Source organism: Anopheles coluzzii, chromosome X (assembly GCF_943734685.1).
Source record: "Anopheles coluzzii chromosome X, AcolN3, whole genome shotgun sequence".
Classification (NCBI taxonomy): domain Eukaryota; kingdom Metazoa; phylum Arthropoda; class Insecta; order Diptera; family Culicidae; genus Anopheles; species Anopheles coluzzii.
In genome coordinates this window covers 5,335,452-5,350,734 of record NC_064669.1, presented here as the reverse complement: position 1 = coordinate 5,350,734, position 15,283 = coordinate 5,335,452, and the positions used below count along the sequence as shown (strand labels likewise).

The 15,283-nt window shown below is 49.6% G+C and overlaps 2 protein-coding genes across 5 annotated transcripts in view; one reads left to right on the top strand and one right to left on the bottom strand.

Moving 5' to 3' along the window:
- Positions 1 to 5,262, top strand: part of LOC120949972 (CAD protein) — a 26,626-nt gene extending 21,364 nt beyond the window's left edge. For all 4 annotated transcript variants that reach the window (XM_049608091.1, XM_049608093.1, XM_049608092.1 and 1 more), the window contains exons 5-7: positions 528 to 2,606; positions 3,872 to 4,255; positions 4,329 to 5,262. In XM_049608091.1, the coding sequence (XP_049464048.1) occupies positions 528 to 2,606; positions 3,872 to 4,255; positions 4,329 to 4,526 (2,661 nt within the window). In that variant the 3' untranslated portion in view covers positions 4,527 to 5,262. The remainder of the gene's footprint in view (positions 1 to 527; positions 2,607 to 3,871; positions 4,256 to 4,328) is intronic.
- On the bottom strand, positions 4,892 to 15,283 carry LOC120950047 (uncharacterized). Its single transcript, XM_040367790.2, has 3 exons — positions 15,172 to 15,283; positions 5,585 to 5,711; positions 4,892 to 5,501 (listed from the first exon to the last, which is right to left on the bottom strand). The coding sequence occupies exons 1-3, from the start codon at positions 15,281 to 15,283 to the stop codon at positions 5,300 to 5,302; spliced, it is 441 nt and encodes a 146-aa protein (XP_040223724.2). The 3' UTR covers positions 4,892 to 5,299.

The window sequence follows — 15,283 nt, the reverse complement described above, 5'->3', positions numbered from 1 at the left end:
TCATTCTATCATCTCTCTCGGTCTCTCTTTATTTCTTTATCCCTTTCTTTGCTTCTTCTATTCCTCTCTCTATATGTCTCTTTTTATCTCTGTCTCTTTCTTTCCCGCCATCTCCAACACTTTCTATATGTCTCTCTCTCATTTTATCTCTCTCTACCTCTCTTTCTCTCTTTCTCTCTCTCTTTCTCTCTCTCTCTCTTTCTCTCTCTCTCTCTCTCTCGCTTGCTATCTCTCTCTGCCTCTCTCGCTATATATTTATCTTTCTCTTTATCAATATTCTTCCCTTCCTCTCTCTCTCTCTCTCACCCCTCTCTCTCTCTCCCTCACCCCTTTTTTTATTTTTCACCCTCTCCATCTCTCATTCTGTTTCTCTATTTTCTCTCTCTATCTCTCTGCATATCTTCCTATACCTCTCTATCTCTGTCTCTCTCTCTCTCTCTCTCTCTCTCTCTTTGTCGCTTCATCTCTCTCTCTTTTCTTTTCTATCTCTCTCACACTCGCTCTCCGTTTACTTCTCTACTCCGCAGGTCGAGAGCGTACAGTGGACGTTCGATTCGCTCGCCGCGTCGGAAGGTGACGGGGGTGGCAACGGGGGCGCGGGCAGTGAGCTGCGCCATCTGGCGGAATATCTCGCCAACAAGCAGTTCGACCTGGTGATCAACCCGCCGATGAGTGGGGGCGGCGCCCGGCGCGTCTCCTGCTTCATGACGCACGGCTACCGCACCCGCCGCCTGGCCGTCGACTACTCGATCCCGCTCGTGACGGACGTGAAGTGCGCGAAGCTGCTCGTCGCCGCCATGCAGCGCATCGGGGGCGTGCCGGCCATGAAGACGCACATCGACTGCATGTCCTCGCGGCTGATGGTGAAGCTGCCCGGCTTCATCGACGTGCACGTGCATCTGCGCGAGCCGGGCGCCCCGCACAAGGAAACGTTCGCGACCGGGACGGCGGCGGCGCTGGCCGGCGGCATCACGATGGTGCTGGCCATGCCGAACACGCAGCCGGCCATCGTCGACCGGGCCGCGTTCCAGCAGGCGTCCGAGCTGGCCCAGAAGGGGGCCCGGTGCGACTACGCCCTGTACGTCGGTGCGTCCTCCACCAACTACGGCACGGTGCACGAGCTGGCGGCGCAGGCCGCCGGGCTCAAGCTCTACCTGAACGAAACGTTCACCACGCTGCGGCTGAACGGGCTGTCCGTGTGGCAGGCGCACCTGGCCAGCTGGCCGAAGCGGGCGCCGCTGTGTGTGCACGCGGAGCGCGAAACGATGGCGGCCGTGCTGCTGCTCGCCTCGCTGACCGATCGGCCGATCCACGTGTGCCACGTGGCGCGCAAGGAGGAGATACTGCTGATCAAGGCGGCGAAGGAGCGCGGCCTGAAGGTGACGTGCGAGGTGTGCCCGCACCATCTCTTCCTGTCCACCGCCGATCTCGACCGGATCGGGGCGGGCCGCGGCGAGGTGCGGCCGGTGCTGTGCAGCCCCGAGGACCAGCAGGCGCTCTGGGACAATCTGGACGTGGTGGACGTGTTTGCGACGGACCACGCGCCGCACGCGCGCGAAGAGAAGGAGTCGGACAATCCGCCGCCCGGCTTCCCCGGGCTGGAGACGATCCTGCCCCTGCTGCTGACGGCCGTCACCGACGGCCGGCTGACGATGGACGAGCTGGTGAGCAAGTTCCACCACAACCCGCGCCGCATCTTCAACCTGCCCGAGCAGCCGAACACGTACGTCGAGATCGATCTGAGCGAGGAGTGGATCATCCCGGACCGGCCGCAGCACTCCAAGGCCCACTGGACGCCGTTCTCGGGCCGGCGGGTGAAGGGCTGCGTCCATCGCGTGGTGCTGCGCGGCGAGACGGCCTACGTCGACGGGCTGGTGCTGGTCGGCCCGGGCTACGGGCAGAACGTGCGCGAGTGGCACGGTGGCAAGCCGCCGCTGCTCGGCGCCGGCTCGATCGAGCGCATCGACGCGCTGAACCACTCCGCCGGGTCCGGGTCCGGGGTGGGCGGGCTGCGCCCGGCCGACCTCGAGCCGGACCTGCAGACGAACGAAGCGTTCTACCAGCTGCTCTCGCCCGACGGCACCAATGCGCACGTGAAGCAGCTCGGCGTACACTTTGCCGGCGAGCAGTCGGCGCTGCGGCCGGTCTCGCCGCTGCCCGCCCGGGTGCGCTGCGACTCGACCGGCAACCAGTCGGTGGCCGGCGGCTCCGGCAGGCCGCTCGAGCCGCTCGGCATCCACACCGCGGGCCTGGTGCGCGACCGGCAGCTGGTCGGCCGGCACGTGCTCACGGTCGACATGTTCACCAAGGAGCACCTGAACGAGATCTTCCACCTGGCGCAGACGATGAAGGGCCGGGTGGCGAAGGAGCGGGCGCTGGACGATCTGCTGCGCGGCAAGGTGATGGCGTCCATCTTTTACGAGGCCAGCACGCGCACGAGCTGTAGCTTTGCGGCGGCGATGCAGCGCCTCGGCGGCCGCGTCGTCCACGTGGACGAGACGTCCTCGTCCGCGGTCAAGGGCGAAACGCTCGAGGACAGCATCCAGGTGATGGCGGGGTACGCGGACGTCGTTGTGCTGCGCCATCCACTGCCCGGTGCGGTCACGGTACGTACCAAGTCTTCGCTGTGGGCTGTAGTTGTGTGCAGAGTGTCGCGAACAATTTAGCTGATTCGTTTACGATTCATCCGATTGTGGTGATGGGCAACTTACACGCAAGTGAGTTAGGAACCTGAACCGTGAGCAATACTTTCGAGAGTGAATATAATGAATTGAAGTGTACTGTTGTTGCGTAACTCTTTTGAGAGATTATCCCGAACAGGAATTCAATCACATAGTTCACCAGAGTTATTTGTCGATGAGTGATTTCAAATCAAACGTTTGAGAGTTAAATATCGATGCATAAAGCAACTCATTCACCACAAACCATGAAAGTCGCGATTAGAACTTCTCTTTCGTTATTTGAATCAAAATGAATTTAACTCTTTGTAGAGTTAAAACTCGAAGAATGTGATGTGCCACTCAATCAAGGTGATTTGTATAAATCTTGAAATAATACACTTTTTTGAATGTTAAGCCTCGATGCTTGAAACAACTCACTCACAGTGAGTGATAAAATTCGTTTAAAAAATGAAAAAAAAAAACATTTCTTTCGTGATTTAAATTTACCCGAGGAATCAACTCGATCCGCTCCTATGAGTGAGTTAGCTATTGCGTAGTGAGATAAATCGTTCGTTAGTTAAACTTGTGCGCTCACAGTGTAATTAAGAAATTCGTGATTTGAACATTTCTTTCACAATTCGAATCTACAAGAAAGGAGTTAACTCAATCCGTTCCGTTTAGCAATTCATTTATATTTACTCAATCGTTCGGTTTAAGGTCTTTCCAGTGTTCAAGCTCAAAGAGTGGGATTAGCAACTCACTGCTTGTGAATTGTGTAACTCGTGAGTCGATTCACTCTGTTGAAAGTTAAAACTCGATTAATAATTTATCCCTTATTACCGAATCGTAGCTCATTTGTGATGAATTACTTTTTTTTAGTTAAAAAATCCCTTCCTTAGATCCCAATCAGTGGTTTAATTTCAACTGAAGCTGATTTTGAAATGATTTGTGATTCAACTCTTCGCTTCAACTAGTAACTCAGTGTTGGTGAATCGACATTTTTGGCTGACTCGTTTGAGAGTTACTGAGTGATGAGTGATTTAACTCAGATCTTACCTTTCTTATTTATTCTGAATTAATTCGATTGGGAACACTCCCACCACTAGAACCGTTCAACAGAGCGCCAAAGCGCCGCGATGCGAGAATCAATAACAATTGCTGTTCGTTTTTTTTTTGTTTTGTTTCGTACTGTGTGGTACTTTTATTTCCAGCGCGCTGCCCAGCACTGCCGCAAGCCGCTGATTAACGCGGGCGACGGCGTCGGCGAGCATCCGACCCAGGCCCTGCTGGACATCTTCACGATACGCGAGGAGATCGGCACGGTGAACGGGCTGACGATCACGATGGCGGGCGACCTGAAGCACGGCCGGACGGTTCACTCGCTCGCCCGGCTGCTCACGATGTACAACGTCAACGTGCGGTACGTCTGCCCGCCCGGGCTGGAGATGCCGGCCCACATCCGCGAGTACGTCGACCGGAAGGGCATCTCGCAGCGCCAGTTCGACACGCTCGAGTCCGCGATCGCCGACACGGACGTGCTGTACATGACGCGCATCCAGCGCGAGCGGTTCGAGAGCGAGCAGGAGTACGAGAAGGTGAGCCGTTTCTCTCTCCCTAATGGTATATTTCCTAGTCTGCCTAAAACCCCGCTGTTTGGCTTTCTTGCAGTGCTGCGGACAGCTGATCCTAACGCCCCAGATAATGACGCTCGCGAAGCGGCGCATGATCGTGATGCACCCGTTGCCGCGCGTCTTCGAGATCAGCGTGGAGATTGACAGCGATCCGCGGGCGGCCTACTTCCGCCAGGCCGAGTATGGAATGTATGTGCGCATGGCCCTGCTGGCGATGGTGCTGGGACGCATTTGACGGGCGTTCGTTGCATAAGGATGTGGTGTGATGTGCCACCGCCCCTGCAGCTGGCCCAGTGCCAGCAGTGGTTTACAGGAGTTGCGGGCGTCCGAGTTCCGACGGTTGAGGCACACTTTCTGCACCTTTTGCTGATAGAGTGTGAGTTGATACGTTTGATGACGACGATGGAAGATCTTGCTGCCTCTTGTGGGATGTTGATGTGGAGTAAGGTGTCACCCGTATTGGAGTGTCAATGTTCATCTGTATCCAGTTTCCACGACCCTGAAGATTCAACAAGATCATCATTATCGCACCAAAAGTATCACGTCGCACCATTTCTGGAATGACAGCATCGTGACATTCGTAGATGGCGCTGTCATTGCAAAAAAACGGGAGTCGGAAAGAGGGCAGAAAGTGTGCCGCCAATAGTCGAAGATCATTGAAGAACTCTTGTAACTTAGAACTTGCGAAGCTACCACACACACACACACACACACACACACACACGAAGGAAGCGCCAGAAAGCCACCGAATCTACCAATGCCGAACCACTTCAGCGCGGCCCAGTCCACTAATTCTAAACACCCAAGTGCACTCGTTACATCTCCGCACGCAACACACACTTAAAGCTACGCCCTAGTAGGTTGCATCCGTTGCTTTCCCCCGCACGCATTCCCTTACCACCTAGCAGCTCTGTAGCGTGTTACAAAGCAGTCTCTATACACAATAAAAACAACAGCAACAAAAGCAACAACAGTGCGTTCGTCGAGAAGGCTTCCCGTTCCTTGCATTCACATTCGCGTTACCACTACGTCTGCCAGCTCGAAATCGTTCGCAAACGTCACGCAGCGTGGCGCGGGACCAGGTCCCACCGGGGGACACCTTGCAGCAGCCAGGCTCGGTGTCGTGTCGGGTCGCTTGGGTCGGGTTCCGCCGGTCGGGACCGGTGCGGGCGTTCCGGGTCCTTGCCCGCCAGGGTCCTTGCTTTGCGCACTGCAGCGGAACGGATGGAGAGGAACGTTAGCTTGAGACAAGGCGCAACAATCGACGCGTTACTCTCGATGGAGGAGACTTACCTTCGCTCGCGGCGCGTTATGAAGGCGATCAGCGTGAGCAGTATGATGAGTGCGACCAGTGCACCGAGCCCGACGGCGGCCAGCGTCATGTTCGGGTGGGCCTCACCATCCATCGACACCATCGGCACTGCAAACCGAGCAAGAGGGAAGAGAACGCCCCGCAATTAGATGCTTCCGTTTTTTTTTTTTGCTTACCTCGCTAGGTCTCAATATCCCTCAACGTCTGAGTATCCCCCAATTGGCGCCGCAACCTCTGCCATGCCGTTCAACTCGCATCTACCCACCCTAATGGGGACGATTATGTCAATCAGCTGCGATCGCGCGATTAAAACTCGCCACGGTCGAGGCGTGCCGTAAGCGGTGGCATTAGCGTGTGGCGCCTAACACGCGCCGCCGTCGTCCGCGGCGTACATTATCCAAGACGCGGGCAACCACTCTAACTCGCGGCGCGGGGTGCCAGTAGGAGCGTGGCAAAGACGGCAAGTGCCGTTTGTTTTTTTTCTTCTTCTTCTTCACTTTCGACAAGGGCGACAAGCAGTCTGGCCGGAAGGTAGTGCGGAGCAGGCGTTCTCGAACCTCCGAGCGGGTCGTCGGCCGTGACAGCAACGACGCGCAAAAGGAAGCTGGAATTTCGCAACATTGCCACCAAAAGCAGGAATTGGAGATCTGATGTTTTAGGGAGTTGGCTGGGGGTGTTGAGGGGGGATTTTCCCGCTTTCTTCGCTGGACGGATGAAGCACTCGGGGAAACAGGTCAGGTTCGTGCCTAGATACGAGTATGGCTCCTGAATGTCTAAACACTAAAGTGATTTTGGAGTGCCACAAACACGCACCCAAGCGGTTAACAAGCTGTTGGACCGCTGCTCCATAACCATGCCCATCATCATCCCATCTACCGTCGCCGTGCGAGACCCGCGATGTGTAACCTGTTCTGATTGAACGAGTTAGCCCACGCAACAGCCGCTCTCCCCAGTCAGTCGCCTGATTCGGTAGCGGAAATTGATCTCAAAACCACACATACACACACACATGCGAGAGTGGCAGTGCATGAGAGATGAAGAAGAAGAAGAAGAAGAAGAAGAAGAAGAAGGCAAAAACTCCAATCAAACAAGCAGACAGACACCCTGTCACCGTGCGTGAAGATGAAGTACACACAGCAAGTGCAAGTGCATTAAGCGGGTGAGACCTTCGGCTGTCTACGGAATTGGTTGAGCTGAGTTTTGAGCTCCCCTATTCCAATCTCCCTTCCCCAATTTGGCTCTCGTCAGCAGCTGTCTTTGGTTAAGATTAAACCTCTTCACCAACTCCCCCCCCCCCCCCACCGGCTCCCCCAGTGCGCGTGTGTGTTTCGCAATGCATGCGTACGGTAGGTTGCACCGGTCCGAAGTGGAGATGGGCGCTACAGTTTAGGTAGGGTAGGAGCTGGTTAACAAAAAAAAAACGATTTATCTAAATAGTTAAATTTGACCATTACTGTGGCACAACGTAAAGGCCATCATCACTATCATTTTAGTTGCAACTTTTGATGAGTTACTTATTGAGAAATTAAATTGATTCTAGCACCATGACCGGTTTCATGTCTCTGTAGTGTAACCTCTATTAGAGTGACCTCAACGACCCTGAAGAATATTTTGGAGAATTTTCTCTCATAAAGTTTCTGGCTTGAAAAATCTTATGGCCCTATTTTAGTTGGCGGATTGCTGAAGTCATCTTCCTAATCAAATTTCCCCTCTTATAGGATCCTCTTGATTACTAAAATCCAAATCCATTGCATTCCAACAGGAAAAGTATACCATATGCCTCAGATGTGAATGTTTACAGTTTTAAACTAAAAAAAAAATCGATCCACTGTTTTATCGGATGTCTCTCTTCGCTGGTATAGAGCGTACATAATCTTCAAAAACTTCAATCGGAGAATAAACCAACATCAATATTGTGTTGTACCACAACATCAACAACGTAGATGCGAGTCTCAACATCTGAAGAAACCACTTAATACTTGATTGCGGCTTAATACTATTTCGTTGTTCTTGGAATAACAGCTCATTAGCATCTAGCCATCGCTGGCTCAAAATTCTGATAGTATCTAAGGTAGATCCATGCTCTGATAGTACAGGTACTCTTATCTGATCCATAGAAAGCTCAATTTTATTACGAGTCATGTTTCCTTAGGAACATCTCCAAGATCTTGAATAACTTCAAAAATAACTCTGAGCTGTAGTCCACGATAATCTCCCGGTGGGATTCTGGTGCTCAGCGCTTAAATTTCACGGAATTCTGTGAACAACCATCCCCATTGCCTCGTGACGCGCCTCAGTATCCAAACAAAGTCCCCCAAAATCCCAGTACCATGCTCCAAGCTGCGCATACTTTCCGTACTTTTTGCGGTAACTTTTTTTTTTAGCTCATTTACCGTTGCACCCAAAACATTCACCCCATCTCTAAGACAGAAGCCAAACCCGCGGTACCGGTGGTATCGCAATGTCAAGCGGGACGACATTTGAGATTTGCGTCGACTTACATTTGCAATTTGGAGGCGCGCGCGCGCAGCAGCAGAATCCTTACAAGTTGGCCAGTGGGAGCGAGTGCGACAAGTGTGTGCTGCACTGAAATTAATCTCTTTGCAAAAAAATGGTTGGCTTTTGCAAATGAGTAGGAAGGGAGAGACAGGGAAAGACCACCCATTCTGCCCGTCTGATGATTGATGGCAATCCTTGGACGAAACACCCGGAGGCAATGCTGTACGGGCAGAATATGTATGCGCAAATGCGCCGGATCTGATCTTTCCAGTGAGCGCACCCAGTGTCATGTATGTTTTTCTGTTGTTTTTTTTTCTTCTTCTTCCCCACAGCTTCTGCGACGCATTAAGTGTGTACTTATTACTTTAAACAAACAACCGGAGCCACTTTCAGATGCCTTCTGTATCTCGCCCTCTGTTTTTTTGCGCTCTCTCACATCTCTCTGTAACAGCTGAAGGACACCGCATGACAGGTCCGGTCCGATACGAATATATGTTTCAATCAAGCCCGATACAGCTCGATGGAAGCAGGTGGAACACTCACCAGCGAGTCAGTGACCCGAGTCAGGCGCAGTAGTTTGTTTTGATTCATCGGGCCTGCAATTGGTGGTTGCTCGAATTTATCATCCTAAGGAAGCACGAAGCATCCTTGAAGCTGGTCAGGTTTGGAGCGCGTCGGCGCGCATGTCACCAGGTTTGGGTTCAAGGTTTACGTCGGACAACTTCATTAGATTGCGAGCATGGCAGGTAGATTCGAGCACAATCGAGCAGCTATCGATCGGCTATCGATGCCGGAACATTGTTCGGCATTCCTAAACTAGGAACTGTTCGCCATCTGGTGTGTGTTAACGATGCTCCATCGGGGCTACGGTTCGCGCTAATGATCAACGAGTGCATCTGAACATTCCGATCTCCCGCTGCCGGGTTAATCTGATCTGACATGGTCTGAACCCGGTGGTGCCGTATTTCACCATCCAGCCAATCCAATCATCGTGTTAAGGCCCTGCCCCCTCCCTCTCCAATTGGCCGCATTATCCCGCAAGCAGCAGGAACATAAAAAAAAATACAGAGAAGAAAAACAACTATCTTAATTCCCGCTCAGCAGACGACGAACGGGCGTCCAAAGTTCGCGCTATGAAGTGGTTGTTTTCTTTTGAATGTCAAATTTTTGGAACGTTCTGGAGCGGGTCCCGATTCGGGGTTCGAGAAGAACCTCACTCAAGTGCATCGCCGCGTCGCGCGCGTGTCTGTCGGATGTGCTGTGACGGCACCACATGCCTTCCAGTGCCGTGCGGGAAAGCCGACGGTTTGTAGCACAACATGTGAGTTCGATTAGTTGATTTATAGGTTACGGGATGTGCGCCGGCCGCACGGGATGTGACGTCCGGATCTCAGGCGCTACTAACTGTGCCATTGTTCGTTCGTCATGCCGAGTGGCGCGGGACGCCACGACCAGCGTTCGTCTGTTCGCGTTTTCGGCAGATCGTTCGACTGATGATCGAGCGTCTCTCGCTGTCTCATTTACTCTCTCTCTCTCTCTCTCTCTCTGTCTGGTTCTGGATGTTTCGATAACGATCGGGCGATAACTCACGGTGAAGCTGGTGATGTACCGGAGAGATCATTCCCGAACCACGTGACCGGCACCGAAAGTCAACGTAGGGGTGGGGAGGAGGGCGTGTGCGTGCTTCCTGCTGTTTGTACTATTACGATCACTAAACTTGTTGGGTAATGATACGCGGGCGGGATGATACGATCAAAGAAGCGTCAAGGCGGGCTGAGAGTCAAGAGTGAACGGGCAGTGCCGGGGGGGAGGGGGGGGGATTACAGTCAGCAGATGCTAGTGCACGCTACGCGAACTGGTCGCACGAGAATTGAACCTGCCTATTAAAACAACGTCTTCATGCGACTCATGCCACTGTCACCGGTCATCGGTACGGGATCGGTCGCAGCTTTTGATCACCTGTCTGTATTGCTGTTTGTTGTTTTGTTGTTCAGAGTAGATCAGAGGTATTCAGTTCTTTTATTTTATGATGCCGAACTTCTTCGCAAAAAAAAAAAATGCCTCGTCTGGTCATGGCGGTCATTTATATTAGTCCGAGGATTACTGATTTTAAATCCTCATTTCTTCTGAAAGTAGAGGCATCTGTTATGATGATATTTTGCAAAAAAAAAACATAAAACAATCTGATTGCATATAATGTTGAAATGGGTTAAAATATCCATCCACAACATAAGATTGTTGAATTTCTCCATTTGATTATCCAGAACGAAACATTACAGGCTTAACTCTTACTTGCGTGAAACGAACCTAATGCAGTGGGAATTGGACTCGATAGCACCCTTGTAGAACAAATCCAACTGGAATGTCCAAGCAGCCAGTCCAACAAGGGTGCCATTGAGTCCAATTATCAACATATGAAGTTCGCTTCCCATAAGAAAGAGTCAAGTAAGTGTCCCACAGCTATCAGAACCCCTGGAAACCCCTGTAAATCGAGGAAACAACAAGAAAGTATTAAAAATCATTAATTTTATCACTCTGGAGTTTGATGCTGTACAATTACACTTTCTCGGGGTCAAACATGTAAACCACAAAGGGGCTTGGCCCCTCCCAGGGTGATCATAATCACTCCTCAAAGCGTTAGAAGTGCCATTGTTGACGTTTGCTTATTGGGTGATAAGAAAAATAAGAATTCAAATGTTGTAATTTTGTGCCAATTTTTTCCCATTAAAACGATTCTTTTTTCGATTTTTTCCGATTAAAAAAAAGCAACTCAGTTTGGCGACCTCTGTTGCAGATAATCGTTTGTGTGTATGTCGCTTCTGCACACCAAAAGTTCTGCATCGTTAATCCCTCCAAAAAAAAAAAAAAAGGTTGTTAACTTCCCGAGCAAAAAAAGGGAATATTATGTTGTGGAAAGTTCGAAATTGGCCCTGACGCACCGGTTGGCAACAGCAGCAACCGAAACTCCGGAAGCCACAACACGGCAAACTAGAACAAACTTTCCCGGAGGCCCCCCGCCCCCTCCCCCCCCCTCCTCCCCTGCTCCCCTCAGCTGAATAAACGCGCGTCGAGATATCAGGCAAAATCTCGGCGGCATCTCGGCAGGGCGGTGGGAGGGGGAGTTCATCTCGCTGTGTTTGCAACCGATTACGTACATTACGCGGCGCGATACGGTTTTGGATCGCGCGTGCATCGGTTGCGTTGCCGCCGTCTGCCACCCATCCCTCATGGGAGCATCGCCATCAGCCACATCATTATTATCAGCGCTCGGTAATCTCGCCCGCTACCGGTACAACCCCGGCAGTGTGCGTTGGAAAACTCTTGGCAGCAAAAACCGGTCAAATTTGCAAACTTGGTTTTGTGCTCATTCCCCCCCCCCCCTCCACCCCCGTCACAAAGGCCTGAATTGTTCCATCCAAGTGATTTGTGGGTGTGGGTGGCGGGGCCACTACTTTTAGGAGGCGAAATGCGCTAAGCAGCGGGGGGGGGAGGGGGGTGGCACTTACGTTTACGCTTCCATTCGCGTGGTTCACCGAGCGATGGAACAATGGGGTGCTTTTTGTGTCTACTCAAACAGCTGACTCAAACGCTGGTCGGTGGTGAAATTCAGCAAATCCACCATCCCTCCAACTGTCATCGGGGATTGCAAGGGAGGGGGTGATAGAGAGGTGATACAATAAAACACGCAAATCTATAACAACACAACCTGCAAAAGGTAAACGAGGCAGTGAATGGTGGCGAGGGATTTTTGGATGATTTTTTTTTCAATAACAGTCTCGTGACGGAAAATCCCTTTTTTTTGCTGTCGGACGCTTGTTTATAGCAAAAATTATAATCCACCCAGCCAAATCCACACCGATGGAGGCTGGGCTGGTTGCTGCCACAGAACGCTAAATTCGCTCGCAAACGCAACCATCACGTGTACAAGGCAAACGCAACACGCGCCAATCGATTGGGTGATTAAACGCGTTTCGAAAAAAACAAAAAACGCGCCGAACGTACTAAGCGCTGTCGCTAAGTTTGGTCAGGTGTCGTGCAATGTTTGGCACTGTGAGATCATTTGCTGAGGGGAAGTTGCATTGCAGGCGATGAGTTTTGAGCCATAAAAAAGGGACGGGACGGGTTGGTGGTAAAGTTTTACCGCAGTTGGCGTGTTGGCAAAGCAAAGCGTTGGTTTACTGCTTGTAATGAGATTTGGGCGCAGAAAATTAACAAAACTGTAAAATATTCATTACTGGTTTATTGTTTGATCACATGCCATTGGTATGCTAATTTTCCTGTATGTAATTTCAAAAGCAATTTAGTCGAATCATTACTGATCAATATACATCTAAAGGAGAAAAAATAGTATGCCCTTCACTGCAACATTCATTCCAAAACAAGGAAAGCCTTCCAGCATGTAAACAGTGCCCAAATTCTATCTTTGATGCGAAGTAATAATAACATGTGCTAATAATAACAGTTGCTTATTCGACAGATTCAATAGTGCGAAAAACCAACAGGAAAAGAAATCCATAAACCAATGTTAGCTTTTCTTCCATTCCCACTCCAATAGGAATAAAAAATAACATATTCGTAAAATGAAACAAAGTTTGGGGAAATTTAAACTGCAATAGGCTACATTCAAAACAAAAAAAATTATGTTATCTATTAGTAAATGTAGTTAACAAAAAAGAAAAAAAATGTCTCAAGAACTGAAATCCAAGCGCAAATTTTAAAACAATTAAACAATTGGAATGATCAAAATTTTACTTTTTGTGGAATAAATTGCAACACATGAATTTACATTTCAAACTTACAAACTAATGCTAAATCACTAGTGGATGTTTGCAGAAATCGTATTACCGTGCAGCATAATGCTTCCCACATTCAATGAACTAGCGTAAGACCAAACTCAAAATAACTTGAACTCAACAAAACGTTCGAAAGAGTTTATGAATTCATGATAAATTACATAAAACTAATAGAAAACATAGCAACGCTCCAGGTAGCAGATGCACTTACATTGACATCGTTGAGGGATTAAAAAACAAAAGTGATACGTTGGTTACTAATATTTGGTGACATTTCAACACTTTCGGAGTTTGCTTTTACACATTGATAGGGAGTTCCGAATTTCTAACGAATTGTAGCTTAGCAGTCGCTGTCAGAAATGGAACTTTCTTGCAGTAGTTGTCGCAAATCATGCAAAATTTGATGGTATATGTCTTACAGAGCAGGTAAGCAATGAAAATCAATGATTTATACGTCAAATTATATGGAACAAAGTAAGATTTTGGGCGTTTTTGATAATTTAACTCAATTAAAGCTTAATTTGATGGGTACGAGTAGTTTGTTTAATGATTTTTGAAATTGTTGGCTACGGTTTATGTTCTTTTATTAAGCTTGATTACGTTTATTAAGCTACGTTTTATTAGGCTTGATAGATCTGTAATTTGCATTTATTAAAATGAGTATACAGGGTTTACCAGTCCAATAAACAATACTGTTCACTTGGTTATAACAATAGTCGTTTTGAATAGACACGGCTGTCTGCCACACGTCCGATGGTGTAAGCTACTCTATCCAATTTTGAAGGGAACATTTTGACAGTTAGATGAACAAGCTTCAATAGTTACATCGCAGCATTCATTGGAGATTAAGATGTTGTTGGTGCAGTGTTTCCAGACACATTTCCGTCATTTGTATAACGTTTTCCAATTATTATTAGTTTGTAAATTTCAAGAAAAGATAGAATTATAGTGTAATTATCGACCGTAACAAGATCAGTGCCCAAAATCGGGACGAAATCATGTGCAGCTCAAGAGGACCAAAGCTAAGAGGCTAGTGTCCTGGTAGTGGTCGTTTTTAAGTGATGAATTACCGAAAATACTACTACCATGCCACATTCATGAGAAGAAAAAAAAGACAAAACAAAACATGCAGTGCAAACCATACATTTCAGTAAATCGTAATATTAATGTAGTTAATACTGCAACAACCGCTAGAAACCGTGCCGAATCCGACCGCTGTGCAATCGAAGGCGAAAATTGTGTTATTACATTGGACAGAGTAGCTTACACCGCGTGACGTCTATTAAAAACGACTATTGTTATGAACAAGTGGACAGTATTGTTTATTGGACTGGTAAACCCTGCAAAATTGAATATAATATTAGTGATCTTTTCATTCCCCAAATCGAATCATCCACTCTTTCTGAAGGGAAAAAAATAAACTGCAGGAAAAACGTCCAAAAGATCCATCACTGTCCAATAACAATAGTTCATATTTGACGACTAAAGAAAGAGCTTGAAATAACCAACAACATTAAGGTTCCTTCTGTCCTTTTGCTGTGCATCTTCACAGCTACAATCCCCCCGATGCAGAACATCGTTTTGTAGGAGAACGCAAAACCATAGCGTGGCTAGAAACGGAAAAAAAAGAAGCCACAACACACAACAATGCGAACCGCGGCGGCCCGTGTCTTAGCTCGAAGGGAAGAAGGGCACCTCGGGCCGGACCGTCGCCAAGCGATAATAATGACATTCTTTGCGAGGCGAGCAAAATAACACACAATTGCGCCCATCGGTTGGCCTTTTTGGAGCGGCCTCTGGTGTGCCCTGTCGCGGTGTAGAATAATAGCTCGGCGCCACCATCCCCCAAGCATCCCCGGGCACCACATATTTGCACGTTCGCTTGTTACGGCCGGGGGCAGCGCGGGCGCGTGTTTGATAATGATAATTGTGCGAGCCGTCCCGAGCCTCCGACCCGATCGCATCCAAGATCGCGCAGCGATCACATCTCACTTTCACCGTGCGCGCGACGCGCAACGTGCTGCACGCGACAGCAGCGGGTGACCAGCAAAGAAAAGGTTTGACGGGCGGGGGCGGGGGAGTGGAGTGCAATAGAATGTAAATAACCCCACACCCCGCATGCACTGTTCTGAGGCAAATGGAGGTTTTTCTTCTTCTTCTTCTTGTTGGTTTGGGCACCAAATTGGGGCTTGAGTGCTTTGGGGCCTGCGCAGGCCTTGTACGTTCCTCGCCTGCTCGCCTCGCAAGGTCGCTTTCACGCTGAGTGCCACACTTACCTTCGCTTTCTGCACGCCCGATCAGTTTGGCGGTGTAGGCCGCCGACGCCGCCTGTACCGTGCTGCTGCTCCCTTCGGTCATCTCTGCCAGCAACAGCTCGGTCCGCTCCAT